The 13,881-nt window shown below is 51.7% G+C and overlaps 5 protein-coding genes across 5 annotated transcripts; 4 read left to right on the top strand and 1 right to left on the bottom strand.

The window, feature by feature from the left end:
* Positions 1–2,673: 2,673 nt before the first annotated feature.
* Positions 2,674–4,170, top strand: PHYSODRAFT_515521 (hypothetical protein; the record flags this gene model as incomplete). Its single annotated transcript, XM_009534785.1, has 2 exons — positions 2,674–3,701; positions 3,774–4,170. 2 exons carry the CDS (start codon positions 2,674–2,676, stop codon positions 4,168–4,170), a joined length of 1,425 nt encoding a protein of 474 aa, XP_009533080.1.
* Positions 4,171–4,715: 545 nt separating this feature from the next.
* Positions 4,716–5,537, bottom strand: PHYSODRAFT_514976 (hypothetical protein; the record flags this gene model as incomplete). The annotated part of the gene is made up of 2 exons (XM_009534786.1): positions 4,716–5,273; positions 5,340–5,537. 2 exons carry the CDS (start codon positions 5,535–5,537, stop codon positions 4,716–4,718), a joined length of 756 nt encoding a protein of 251 aa, XP_009533081.1.
* Positions 5,538–6,804: 1,267 nt separating this feature from the next.
* On the top strand, positions 6,805–7,116 carry PHYSODRAFT_516026 (hypothetical protein; the record flags this gene model as incomplete). The annotated part of the gene is made up of 1 exon (XM_009534787.1): positions 6,805–7,116. The coding sequence occupies one exon, from the start codon at positions 6,805–6,807 to the stop codon at positions 7,114–7,116; it is 312 nt and encodes a 103-aa protein (XP_009533082.1).
* Positions 7,117–8,302: 1,186 nt separating this feature from the next.
* Positions 8,303–8,452, top strand: PHYSODRAFT_517271 (hypothetical protein; the record flags this gene model as incomplete). Its single annotated transcript, XM_009534788.1, has 1 exon — positions 8,303–8,452. A coding segment is annotated over one exon (150 nt), but the record flags the coding sequence as incomplete, so codon positions are not given.
* A 4,596-nt stretch (positions 8,453–13,048) lies between these two features.
* Positions 13,049–13,861, top strand: PHYSODRAFT_337162 (hypothetical protein; the record flags this gene model as incomplete). Its single annotated transcript, XM_009534789.1, has 1 exon — positions 13,049–13,861. A coding segment is annotated over one exon (813 nt), but the record flags the coding sequence as incomplete, so codon positions are not given.
* Between the last annotated feature and the right edge of the window lie 20 nt (positions 13,862–13,881).

Below are 13,881 nucleotides of genomic sequence, written 5' to 3' on the forward strand. Positions count from 1 at the left end.
GATCCCCATCCCCAGTCATATCGCTTTGTACAGGCTTTCCCTTTATATAGGATTTTGTATTGGGATGGGGGTGGTCCTAATTTGTGTTGACTTGGCAGAAACAGTTTTTTTGTATGTGAGCTATCGCATAGAGTGCAAAAACGCGAGTGTTAGCGCATACCTGATCTTTCCCAGCGTGTTTTGTAACTAGCATCGAAACCGCACCTTAAAATAATCAATATTGACCGAGTTATGAGAACTTTCAAGGTGGTCCTATCATTTTGGCGCGCACTGTACCAAAAGCATGGTGATACAGTATCTCAAAAATTATCACGAAGCAAAAAGGGCACTTCGAAATCACTCCTATAGTGGCGCCGTACCTTAAGTAGTTTCTAGGCGTGATACAGACGATCCTCTCCGTAGTGATAGCCACGGGAGACCACTTTTTATCACAATCCAGAGGCATCACTATCTAAATCTGTACAAAATGACGGTACAATATCGTTTCATGGTACCAGTGTAGTGAAAATGCGAGCTTGTATTGCACTCGATACGTGGTTAAAACCCTACACCTTTCAACTTCAAAATGGCAAAAAGAAAATTCAATACGTCAAAATGTAAAATCAAAACGACAATAATTTGTAAACCGATACTTAGACCTGTTTGTAATAGTGGGATATATAGAAATACAGAGTGCCGAATATCTATTGGCTGACAGTGAGCTGTATCAGCCAATCGTGCTCGTATAAGATTGTGAGACGGTCCTGTCTCTATTCGTGACAGTTTGAACTTACGTTTTGTCATTTTGAACTAGCAATTTGCCATTTTGAAGTTGAAAAGGTATCGATAAAAGTATTTGTTCTGCATAATATTTACAACTATATGGCACGAAGCGTGACGATACGCTATTCACTATTCAAATGGAACTGGGAGCACTGCACAGGCAGCTACAACGCGACATCTAGTCTAGCACCGTTGCTGATGTGATAAATACACGTTCCAGAATCACAAACATGTCAAACTTAATAATATGTGCGCGAACCCAGGATCTGAGTCGATTCACGTGTGTGGTGGAGCCCGGCATGCTTTACGAAATGGACATTCACATAGTTAACTGTCTCTGGATAGTGATAAAGCCTAATCTCGTATCACGAGGATGTTTTGACTTGAATTTGTATACCATTGGTCATCGGGAGAGCCTCTATTAGTGCTAATCAGAGGGTATCCCTATTCGAAATATCACTCCAAAGAGGATTATCTGTACAGCTTTCGTGTTCGAAGACTGCTATATCTATCCATGCATAACATATAAAATGCATATAGCAGCGCGCACTCGGCGTAATTGGCATGCAGTGTACGGTGAGTACAGTATTAATACATGCATCACCGTACGCGCGATGGAGCCCGTGCTGCTCATATGCCGCATATGATACTGTACTAGCCGAGCGCCGCCGCTACGCGGCGGATAGAATTTATTAAATTGTTGTTAGTTGCTATGCACCCGTTCCGCTCGCCTCGTCGGCTCGCTGCACTACTCGCTCTGTTAGGTTAATAAATACAGAGGCCGGGGCGGGTCCTGCGGCCCCGCAATATCGTATTGGGGGGTCGCCTTCGCTGCGCTCGGCAGCCTAGGTACGATTATGTGGACCACCCTAATTTAGTCGCCATGCGTGACACACGGACTGACAGACATCTCTCTCTTAGTTGTTGTAGATACGTACTGTATGCTGCATATGATACTGTATGCGTTGTCTTGATAGCTGGTGCACTGATCGCGGCTGCACAAGCGATCGCTTGCACGGAGAGTCCCGAGAAGGCGGATAAACGAAGGGGCCCGTTTCAGCTGAGCGCTTCTGCCTCGAGCGAATGCTCGCCCGTTTAATCGGTGCGAGACCTCCCAGGTTGGCGAGTCACGTAGCGCACGTGCGCAAAAGTTGGTTGTCGTGAGTCGAGTCAGTCGAGGCTCGGCGCCTTCAAAATGCATGTACATGTACTGTAGTCGCTCGTGTACAGGGCTGTGTTGGCTGGCGTCAAGCAGCGACTGCGCGCGTGGGCGCGGCTACCGAGATGCCGAGACTCGCAATCGAGAAAGCGTCTTCCGGTGCCCTACATACCATCTGTTGGTAGGTCGATCTTTGATGATTAGATTTGATCCGGCTCCATTCGGCAACAGCTTTTGGCGACAAGCCCATCACGATGCGGATGCTCTGCGAGATGGGGCCAATGTGACGGGCTCCGAAGTAATGGAGCCCCACCATTTTGCCATGTGAACGAACGACTGGCCCCATAGCGTCGGACACCACCTCGTTCGCCGTGCTGCTGCGCTCGGCGGCTTGACTGCCTGTCACCTCCGCCGGTTTAACGACGTGTACGTGTCGGAAATTGGACGGGGCACTGATGCATTGCGCGATCGCTTTCGCTGGTCTACGTCGGCGCAGAGACGGCCGCGCGCCTGCAGACCGGTTGCATTCATGCTTGCCGGACCGGCATTGCCGGTGCGACATACAACGACGGGGAATTCAAGGGGTTGTAGACGGACCGCGGCGCGCGTTGTCTTTCAACCAATTTTGCGCAAACCAAAGGGAAAATGCTGGCTGTTGCGCCCGCTCTCCAGTCAGAGCACCGACACGCCCGCCGGTGCGGCTCCGGCAGAGCTCATTGTCCAATTTGCCGTCCCAAGCGACAACTCCTACCATGGCGGCTCCCTCTTCTACGTCGGGGCGCTCCCCCCTCTTCACGCTCGAGGACTCCAAGATCGCGTTCAACATCTTCTGCTGCATCTGCGGTATCGGGTCGCTCGGCATGCCCTCCAACTACGCACGCGCCGGCTGGGGCTACGCCACCGTCGCCCTGCTGTTCATGGCCTTCGCCAACATTTACGCCACGGTGCTGCTGTCCAAGGTGCTGATGGTGGCTCCGGCTTCGGTGAAGACTTACGGTGACCTCGGTGAATGGGTTGCCGGCAAGTGGGGCCGTTTCTTCGTCGTGGTCTCCCACATGGGCGTGTGCCTGCTCGCCCCGTGCGCGTTCCTCGTGCTGGGCGGCACGCTGCTTGACGTGCTGTTCCCCGACTCGTTCAGCCAGACTGTTTGGATCATCTTCATGGCTGCGCTCGTCATCCCGGTGGCGCTCATCCCGACGCTGAAGGAGAGTGCTGGTATGGCCGTGGCTGGGTGCCTTGGCACGATCATCGCTGATGTCATTGGCGTTGCGATTCTCCTGTACGAGGAGCGCGGCCACCCCACGCCGCCCACGCCCGATGTGACTCTCCACCAGGTTCTCACCACCTTCGGCAACCTGTCGCTGGCCTACGCTGCTGCCATCGTGATCCCCGACCTCCAGCGTCAGCACTCGCAGCCCGAACGCATGCCGCGCGTCATCATCGTCAGTCTTGGCCTCGCCTCGGCCTTTTTCCTCGCCATCGCCATCATCGGCTACGTCGCCGGTGGATGCCAGCTTTCGGGCAACCTGCTCTTCTCCATCGTCAACATCTCGGACCCGTACAGCACCACGACCCTGGGCTTCACTGCTAACCGTGGCGCGGTGGTCATGTCGTACCTCTTCATGCAGCTACACCTGTCGATTGCCTTCTCGACGATCCTGCACCCGGCGTTCTTCATGGCGGAGCGTCTCGTGCTCGGCATGCACAAGACGGAACCCCTCGCCATTGACAACGAGGAGCGCGAGGTCGAGATTGAGGAAAAAATGTCGTACCTTGCTGCGTCTACGCCAGCGCCTGCCGTCCCCGACCTCGAGAGCAACGCCCACGAGCAGCGTGTGTCGGTCACGAGGAGCGAGGAAGACCTGTCGGAGTACAAGGGCGGTGTGAACGTGATTCGATATGTCCTGGTTCGTATCGCCTTGATTGCGATCCTGGCGGTGGCCTCGATTCTGGTGAAGGACCACTTCCTCGACTTGGTGGACTTCACTGGCGCCACTGCCATCACGGTCTGCAGCCTGATCCTGCCGCTGATCTTCTACGTGAAGGTGTTCTGGAGAAAGATCCCGGTGTGGGAGAAGACCATTTGCATCACGATTGCCACCGTCTGCGGTGTTGTGGGCTGCTACGTGATGATCTACGCTGGCAAGAACCTGTTCAACCCGGACGAAGGCGGCGCCACGTTCCCGTACTGCTCGGCTGAGTACCAGGACGAGCCATACTACGTAAGGAATAGCACGGCGTCGAACTGAATCCAGCATCTAGTCGCATGACCTATTAGTTCCCAAAATGCGTTCGTATGAATATATATTCCACATTGCATTTGACTCCCAAAGCACTACTACTACTGCTTCTGCTCGGAAAAGATGGAGATTTAACGTATGATACCAAATACTACTACGTAGTACTATGCGGTATACTATTCTTGTAGAGTGTCCTCCTTAACCGAGTAGGGCCCTGTACCGGTACACTGGAAACGGTATTTAGTATCACTCGTACTATTTTGTGTGAGGTTGATTTTTCCATCCTCACCGCAATTGGTGTGAGTGTGATAAATTACACACTAATACTATTTAGTGTGAGGAACAATTATTAAATAGTCACACTCATACTAATACCCACCTCACAAAACATAATGACAGACAACTTGATCGGAATACAACAACCTGCGTTGTACATTCTGTTGTAAAGAGCATAATAAGCAGTTGTGAGAAGTTCCGTGCTCAAAATCGAACGGCCCGCGTTTAGGGTGCGATATTGAAAGTGCAAGATTACATTCCACACAGGGGCATATTAGTTATTGTGACGGACCACCACGATGAGTAATGAATAATCTGGCTTGTACATTGTAATTCTCCTTATCCATACAAGCTAGTGTCGCAAAGAATTTGTGGTACTTCGAAGCGTGCGACCTGGGGTGCAAATATAAAGTTGGATACATCTTCCGCTCTAAATCCGACATCAATCTATTTTTTACTTGCGATTCTCCACCAAAGCCCAAAGTCTTGCCATTGTCAAAATCGATGACAAAGTGTGTTTCATCAATGTTCTCAATCACGTTTTCGTCGTATTTGCCACTTTCGAACCCCCTTTTAAGCTCACCCAGGTGTACCGCCACGCTCTTTTCGATCTCTGCAGTCTTTTCCGGACTTAGCTGGCGTTTCCCGGATTGCGCTCGAAGTATGATGTTGTGGGTTTCCATGAACGACTGCACCCAGCGCGTGTTAATCTTCTTTTCCAGCAATACGCCATTCGCGTCCGCCTTTGGGGCATCCGGTCGGCGCAGCATACGCAACGCCAACTGACGTAACAGTCCAGAATCGAACTTAAGTCCGATCTTACGAAGGCGGTCAAGCTCGCTGCAAAGCCGAGGATATATCCAATCCACCCACGCACTTCTTCGCCGGCCACGTCCTTTTACAGCTTTAGTGTTGACTCGCTTCCTTCCGGTATCCCTGCGAGTCGAGATACTAACCGCGCCACGTTCGCAAAATGTCTCCCGCTTTTTCCACCAATTGATGGCCTTGTTCAAATTCGCATTGCGGGTGGCTGAGATGAAAACATCGGGAATCTCGTCAACAACACGGGCAAACATGTTCTTCTTTCCTTTCTTCCTCATGCAGCTTTCCAACCATGCAATCACGCGCCGGCGCTGTTGGATTGTGCTGACATGCTGAGTAGAGCGGCCTGATTCGGTTTCCGGGACCTCAGAAACCTCGGTGTCATTATGGGCAAGTGGAGGTTCGTCCCCATCCTCTGATTTCGTCTCCTCATTGAATGATGCAAGATCAATGCTATGATGTTGCGGACACTCAGTAGCACCCCCTTTGTCGGCAACCTTGCCGCGCTCTTTCTGGAGAGACAGTGCTGCCACGATCGGAGATGCTGATGGCGGCTCCTGCTCCTTGGTTTGGCAGGCCGGGTACATGATGAACTGACCAAAACCTTCGGCTCCAACGGCAGTGCCGCAAAACGGATGCATGTGCACAAAGCACGAAGGGCAGCGATGTATTGGTCCGGCGTCGTCACCACACCCTCCACATGGCGCCAAAAGGCCCGTGTTAGCGCTCATAATGGCGACGGCGTGCTGTTCGCGCGGAAGTCGGGATGTGAGAGAACGTGAGGGAGGTGCGGTATAGCTAAATATAGTATGAAAAAGGTGATACTAATTATGAACTCACACTAATTATGAAGTTCCTGGTGGCATGTTCACCATAATTAGTGTCACCAAATGGAAGTGATACCATTTACGAACTCATACTATTTTTTCACACACACTAAATACCGTTTCCAGTGACAGTACTTCGATTGTAGAAGTACTATTACTGTAGTTCATTTCCCGGGGTACCTAGTAGACGCGGACTCTACTAAGTACTTAGTATTGTACCTTTCACTTCTTTTGGCAAATCGGACTTTGGAAAGTGCTCGCTTAGAGAGAGGGCTAGGTTATTACGCCTGTTTTGACGGTGATTGGCACCACGAATTACCCTCGTACTCAAAATAACATCAAATTTTACCCAGTCATAGCGGAATTCTCAAATTTCCTCCAATTATACAGATTCATGCTACACTCTTGTGAAGGATCTACGGAGCTACCGTCTTCCCTCGTACTAGATGCCTAGGCGTTGTATTCGAGGTTGGTCCACAATCCCAAATCTTATCTCACCCTCGAATTGAAGCTATAGCAAAATAGAACGCCTACCCAATGTAGCACATGTTGTAAATGGCATATGATGACCGAACTCCTTGTTACCAACAATTCTGCTGTCAGTTGGACGAGCCAGCGCCTTTGTGCCGACTGCCAACCATTCGTGCGGAAGTCGGCCTCTCGTTTCGTCGTATCACTGTACAATCGCCCTCCAGCGACACAATAGCCCCCGCTAAGAATGTCAGCCAAGAAGAAGCGTAATAGCTACAGTATCGGATTCAAGCGCAGTGTTGCTGGAGAGTACAAGAAATGTGTCAACGGCTTTGGGTTTGTCGCCCTTGCCGCAAAACACAAGATACCCTCGTCATCGATAGTTCAGAAGTGGGTTGAGCAGTTGGGCGCCATGAAAGACGTTGCGAAGGACAGACAGCGATCAACGCGGACGACGCGTCGACTGCCTGGTGCGGATTACAAGCCTGAATACCAGCAGCTCGAAGTACAGCTTCATGAGTGGGTCGAGGGGCGAAACAGAAAGGGACGGCGGGTCTAGGACAAGTATGTCCAGCTACTAGCTCTCAACATCGCTCGTGACTTTGAAGAGCAGCAATATCAGCGTTTCAAGGCTTCAACGGGTTGACTGGACAAGTTTACGACGCGCTACAACCTGATGTTGAGACGTCAGACGACTACCAGAACATTACCTGCTGATGCCAAGAGTGTGTGCGAGGAGTTCATTCAGAAAGCTCAGTCTCTGATTGAGCAGCATCACATCGATCCATGCAACATAATAAACATTGACCAGGTCCCAAGATATTTTGAAACGGAACCTAATTCGACGATCGCAACTCGCGGGGCCAGGGAGGTAATTTTACGGAAGGGGGGAGCAGCCACAAACGCTTTACAGCAACGTTCGCGATTACTGGAGACAGTAAATTCTTAAAGCCCCATGTGCTGTTCTCCAAGCTAAAAAATAGACCAAAACTTGGAGCTATTTCGAAGGACATCATGATTGATGTTAACCCAACAGGGATGTGGAACGATCACATATTGCTGGAGCATGCAGAACATGTAATTTGCGGTCGAGCGGAGACTCGATTTTATCGACAGCCAGTGCTTTACATCATTGATTCGTATGGATTCGTGTTATTGGTACCGCCGAACATGACAAATCTACCCCAACCGCTCGATGTGGCTCTAAACAGGAGCTTTCAAGCTTTCTACAACGACCGATTCAATGAGTATATCGACAAAGCGCTGATCGATCCAACTTTGCAGACAAAGCAGGGTAACCCCAAGGTTCCTCACTACCGAACGCTATCTCAACAGGTTCTGGACTGGATTGAGATGAAGGACACCACCGACATCAAAAAAGCATTTCGGGTTTGTGGCCTTGTTAAACGACAGTCATTTGATGTGGAAGACCTCCATCCCCCGCATCGCGAGCTGTTGGAGGCGAGTATTGATTTGGATGAATGACGCCGCAGATACAAGGCTCTGCTTGACGAAGAAGCTGATCTAGAAGAGGTTTTGCATGGACCTACCTGAGTGGTATCTACCGAAGGAGACTATATCAAGCCTTCATCGTTGCCTCCGTTTCAGCCTCGCACCCTCCATCGCCGACTTCATGGCTGGACTTGAATAATTGACGGGCTTACTTGACCACGACTACATTGAGTCGATCAGAAACGGGACTGCTAAATGGGGTGAGTTGGAGCTTTTTTGCAGCATCCAGATTGCACAGATGCAGCATTGAAGTGAAAACTTTGAACGACAACTGCAAAGTGATTTCCGAGTTCACCTACACTGTTCCTGAGGCAACTGGGAAGATATGCCTTGCTCGACTGGGCCCTCAGTTTACGTTGGACGTAGCAGGAATGCGAATATAGCTTAGAGGCCACGACCAACCTTCTTTTTTTTTAGATTTACTTCAATACAACGCCTACCTTTTGCATCCTTCAGAGTTTCGTAGTTTCACTTGAATAGAACGCCTAGGTTTTTTATTCAAATAGAACGCCTAGGCGTCAAGACGGTAGTCACAAGCTCGGGAAAAGCTTGAATGGCCGACACTCGCCCGGCCATTTTAGGTTTTCGTCGCTACAGAAGAGTTAAAGATGACCTACTCAATTGACATGCGTTGGAGAGGGATCGTGCTCATGTACGTATATTCCATAGACACAGCGACAGTAGCTAGTGTTCTAGGTCTATCGGTGCGTAGTTTACGCCGCTGGTACCGTCGCTTTCGTACGACAGGAAACGTACTGAAGAATTAACCAAGGACCAAGACGTCAAGATGGCCAAGCGAGGTGTGTGCATTTGTACGATCGTATGTACAAAACCACCCTTGCTTCTACTTCGAGGAGCTGTGCCCCGAGCTGCGAGCTAACTTCCGAGACACGATCAGCCTGTCGGACTCAACTATCTGCTGAGCACTTCGCTTCGACCTCAACCTAACCAGGAAGGTGCTCACAAAGCGGGCACGAGAATGTGTGCCTAGTGAGCGACGTGAGTATGTGGCTCGGCTTCTGCCCTTCTATAGTGGCCCCGACCAGTTCGTCTTCATTGACGAAACGTCCAAGGATGGAAGGTATATTTCATACTTGAAGTTTTATTACTGGGAATTACTGACCTAACTAAATTGATGCTTATCTTAATACTCGCTAGATCTCTTCTTCGTCGGTACGGCTGGTCAACCCGGAATACCCCTGCCCAAGTGACCCTACCGTTCAGTAGGGGAAAATCTCCGCCCCCCTCCCCCGCAATACTAAATATCTAAGCGCCAAAGTACTTTTGAGTGTACTACCAGCAGCCAACCGGCGATAGACATTATCAGCTGCTTTAGGTAAGACACTCGCGCGTTGGCACGCGCCTGCGGACTTAGCGACGGCACTTCGGGGGGGCCCGCCCCTCTCTCGCTTTGCTCGGGGAGCGCCGCTGCGCGGCCTGCCCCACCCCCTCGTGCCTTACGCTAAGTACTCGGCTTCGGCCAGGCGCGGTGTCTGGATTAGATATTAACTCCTACTTAGACATACCTCATCCGGCCCACGCACCGACCATTGCAGACCTCCGCTTCGCTTCGGTTGCAAACGGTCTCTCTGAGGCCTCTTAGTGAATTAGCTAGGTGCATCATCAATTATCATCAAGGTGCCATCATTTGGCGAAAATGGTCATCGTTTGTCTACATTTAACGAAAATGTGCCATCATTTGGCAAAAGTCTGTTGCGTGGTCGTAACGTGTAACTCGGTTTACCTTTCTGGTACTACTGAATTGTGAGTACACTTCACTGACTTCCGAGTAATGCCACAAAAATCTCATTTGTGACTTAGGAAAGATATCACACCCGGCATCGCCACCTTAGACGAGACCGTAGAAAGACACAATATGCACGTATCTGAGGAAGCAACGCATTGAGCCATTTATGCGGACTTGACCAACTAATAGAGAATTCGGGCGATCTCAGAAAACTAAAGAATAATTATTCTAAAGGTTTGTAGCACGTTATTTGAGCTCGTAGATGACATCCCAACATGCAACGCCTTCAGAGTGGAGTCAGTAGTTGCCTGCTGACGCAGAGCACGAGTTCAAATGAAGTCTATGTCCTCGAAAGTCCGAGTGCATGACTCCTCCGCACACGAAAGTAAGGACCACCCCTGTTCTTCCAGTCAGCAAGATGCCAACCCAGCAGCTTCAACGACAACTCTCAGTTGACAGGGAGCAACTCGTGGGCAGAGCGGAGTAGGGGCAGGTGCCAGTTAACTAACCTTGCTATCCATAGCTCCGTGAATCAGCATCAGTGAACTGCAGCACGCTCGACATTTATGAGCTTGGCCCCTACGGACGACCTACCGGTAATTTCATGCACTAGGCCCCTTGCCCTTATTGACTGGTGGCCCATGCCATTCAGCTATAGAGAATTCTTGAGTTCTATTTCTCCTTTGATTCGTTTCAAATACAATAGCGCTTCCTTGACGTCGCTTGACGTCGTACTACATGTATGCCCACAGTGATGCAAATGCAATCACTAAGTACGAATTAGAGTGGTTTATGTACGGTACTACCAAAGTACTTCACCATTTCCCACCCTAGTCACAAAATTTTCAAACCAATGACACGAGGCCAAACGGGATTTTCCGAGAGGCCGGAGTGAGTTGCTTGACGTGGCAGAAATCTGCACTCTGATTGGCTGGTTGATGGATTCAGCCCCGGCTGCACCCGTGTGACATGGTGTTCGCCAGACTTCGGCGGTGTTCCGCGGAACGAGTGTGGTGAGATCGAAGATGGGCCCTTCAGACTTGGAAGCTCGCGTTTCAGGACGAGAATCCCTGGAATCGAGTGTTACGTCCAAGTCGCCCCCGTCCTCAAGCGGGTTGACCCTCGGGATGCCGAAAACGCCCCTGCGAATGTATTGCAGCTGGCGTCCCGCCTCGCTTCGATAGAGACCCACAAACTACCTCGCGCACCCGGAACAAGCTCAAAGCCTCGCAACACAAGTCGCGCCCGCTGGTCCCCTGGAACCGGATGCCGGAACCCAAGTGCTGCAGAATCAAGGATCCCTGAAACGCACCCTCGGATTCAAGCCTGAAACCAAGCGACGATGCCTGACCTGATTTGTACCCAGAAGTCACTGACTGAAGAGTGGGATGAAAAATCCAGTCTACTTCGAGGTCGGCGTATACAACCCCCCCCAAGCATACTCAAGTCAAGATATTCACGAAGATCGCACGCAAGGAACACGGAAGAACACAGAAGAACCCAGAAGAAGATAGCCTTTATATTGATCTTAGCGATAATCTAGCAGATAACAATCAGAGAGTTCGTTTTACCCCCTACTGCGCAAGTCGAGAGTCACTGCCAGCCAGGAATCGGGTCCGTCGGTCGCCAAGGACACGGTCGTCGCGGAGCTCCCCACCATCATCAAGTCCATCTGCGTGGGGATCTTTTGCTCGAGCGTCTGAAGTGATCCACGCATTCCATATCCTAGTTGGGCCCATTGCGTGTAGGTAAGGGTGGTGTCCCATTTCATGTTACTGATTGAGCTTGGGGAGATTTATTAGCGGTTGTCCCCTGAGTGTTTGACTTTGAGACTGCATTTGTGAGAGAGGATTGTATTGGATTGTGTATATTTCCCTCGTTAGAGGGTGGTGCGCGTTACGAGAGGCCCCAGAGTTGACCAGTACTCTGGAATCGGCCTAGTCGACTGGCGTAAGACCCACCGCCCAAGGGTCGAAGAATAAGTGGCGGCTGTTTGTTGTGTATAACTCTGTATTGTATTGGTTTATCGGAAGCTGGGTGTATTCTGGGATCTCCTCGTGGACCTACCAGCTTACTCATCTCGTTGCGCCTCCGGTCCCCTCGCCATTGAGTAGTGTGTTCAAGTGGACGTCACGCTCAACTGCTTAACTGCCTATTTGTATCGCCCTCGCACAAACCCGACGCGTCCAATCTGCGGTCGCGACGGGCAATTTCCCGGATCTTGAGTAGCGTATCTTCGAATATAGAGCCCAAGTCTTCGCAAGCTTCAGAGTTGGGGGGGGGGGAGGTTGAGTGGACGCTTGTTCCTTGTCTTAGGGCGTCGGTTGTTCCTTGGGCGTGCGGACTTATCGGGCCGGCGTTTCCTCGGAGATCCCGTCGGGCGTGCGGCGTTATCGGGCTGGCGTTTCTTGGGGCTTGTTGCGTGGCGTTATTGGGCCGACGCGGGGTCTTGTGCACAGCGGTTATCAGGCCGTGCGGTCCTTCGTCTAGGCTGCGCGTTATCGAGCGCCTCCTAACCGGTATACGTTTTACGTGCCTTCGTTTCCAGCACGGGGTTTGAGGGGGGGGGGGGGGGGTGAGTGCCCGAGCCAGCGAGCGACGGGGGACCGCGTGTTCCTTGCGGCTCTGCTTGCCGACGCTTGGTGGGTTTCAAGAACCTGGCGATCTTCCGGAGGGGAGAGGTCTGAGTCGTTCAGAGAAATTTCGGGACTGAGTCCTTACCCTATCCTATGTCCTTGCTACTGGCTACTCTGTACTACTGCTTGCTAAGTCTACCGCTCTGTACCTATCCTTACTTCTGTCGTGCTTGCACTACCGTCCTTCAACCTGATTTGTGTGGCGTAATCACAACTTGAGCTCGACGGGATTTTCTCGACGGGGTTTTCTCGACGGGGTTTAGGGTTGACGGGTTTTAGGGTCGACGGGGTTTGCACGACCGGGCGAATGAACCGGCTCGTCGAATCAGCCAGAATTAGCCTGATTCCACCGCCGGTATGCGTGTCACACAGCCCATCACCCCGTTAACATTTCTGGCCATTCCGACGCGTCGTATTCCATCCGACGCTCGTCGGCTGCCATCTTTCCCGGCACTTCCCGTCACTCGTTCTCTGGCGCGACATCTCGTGGGGTGCTATTCCACACGTGCCCGGATTTGGGGTCCTCGGATTTCACCGAGTTGTTTTTATTTGTAGGAATTGATTAGTTGGGCATCGTTAACTTCTAACCAGTGTTTATGGCGAGAGGACGAGGCAAACAAGATGGAGGGCGTGGTGATGGAAGTCGTGGTGAGGCGACGCGTCACTCGCGCCGCACGCAAGGACTGCTTGCGGAAGAGCACAAGGACCTGGATGTCATCAGCTGGGAGAATCGTGCGCGGAAGAAGGCAGAACGGGACGCCAAAGCGGCTGCAGAGCAAGAGCAGAAGACCACCGAGAATGCTGCCCAAGACGACCAAGTGTCGACGGAGGCGGCAGAATCGGCCCCAAGTTCAAGCTCCAAGCCTGGAGGTGTCGAAGAAGAGCAGGCTCAAAACCCTGAGTCTGCGCCGGCATCTGAGGGAGGCGCCAATGTGGGTGAGCCCCCGGCGGCGGATCGAGTTTCGGACTCTCCGCCGCCGGATCAAGATGTGGAAGTGCTCAAGGTAGTTCCAGCCAAGGTCAAGGTCGAAGTGATCGAGATCGAGGATTCGGAAGCCGAGGCGGAGTCAGCGCTTGAGGATCCGGATGCGTCTTCGCGCTCGCCGCAGAGTTCGTCAAACCCGCCCCCGTCATCGTCGCAGGATCAAGCCTCTGGATCCAAGGTGTTGCCCCAAGGTGATGCCTCGAACCCGGCTCCAGCACCTGAAGGCCAGAACGCGGTATTGCGTTCGAGCCCAAGTCCAAGTGCGAGCGAGGTCCAGCTTGATGAGACGGCGGCGAAGAACTTCGTGGCTCGACAAGTGTATCGCTGGGAGCTGATGCGTTCTGGACGCGTCGTTCCACCTTCGGTTGAGTACGCTTGGCCGACTCCGCGTCCAGACTTCACGGCCTGGCAAGAAGCTACCATGGTGACGTCGGAATACTTGCG

Source organism: Phytophthora sojae, assembly GCF_000149755.1.
Source record: "Phytophthora sojae unplaced genomic scaffold PHYSOscaffold_7, whole genome shotgun sequence".
Taxonomy (NCBI): Eukaryota; Oomycota; class Peronosporomycetes; order Peronosporales; family Peronosporaceae; genus Phytophthora; species Phytophthora sojae.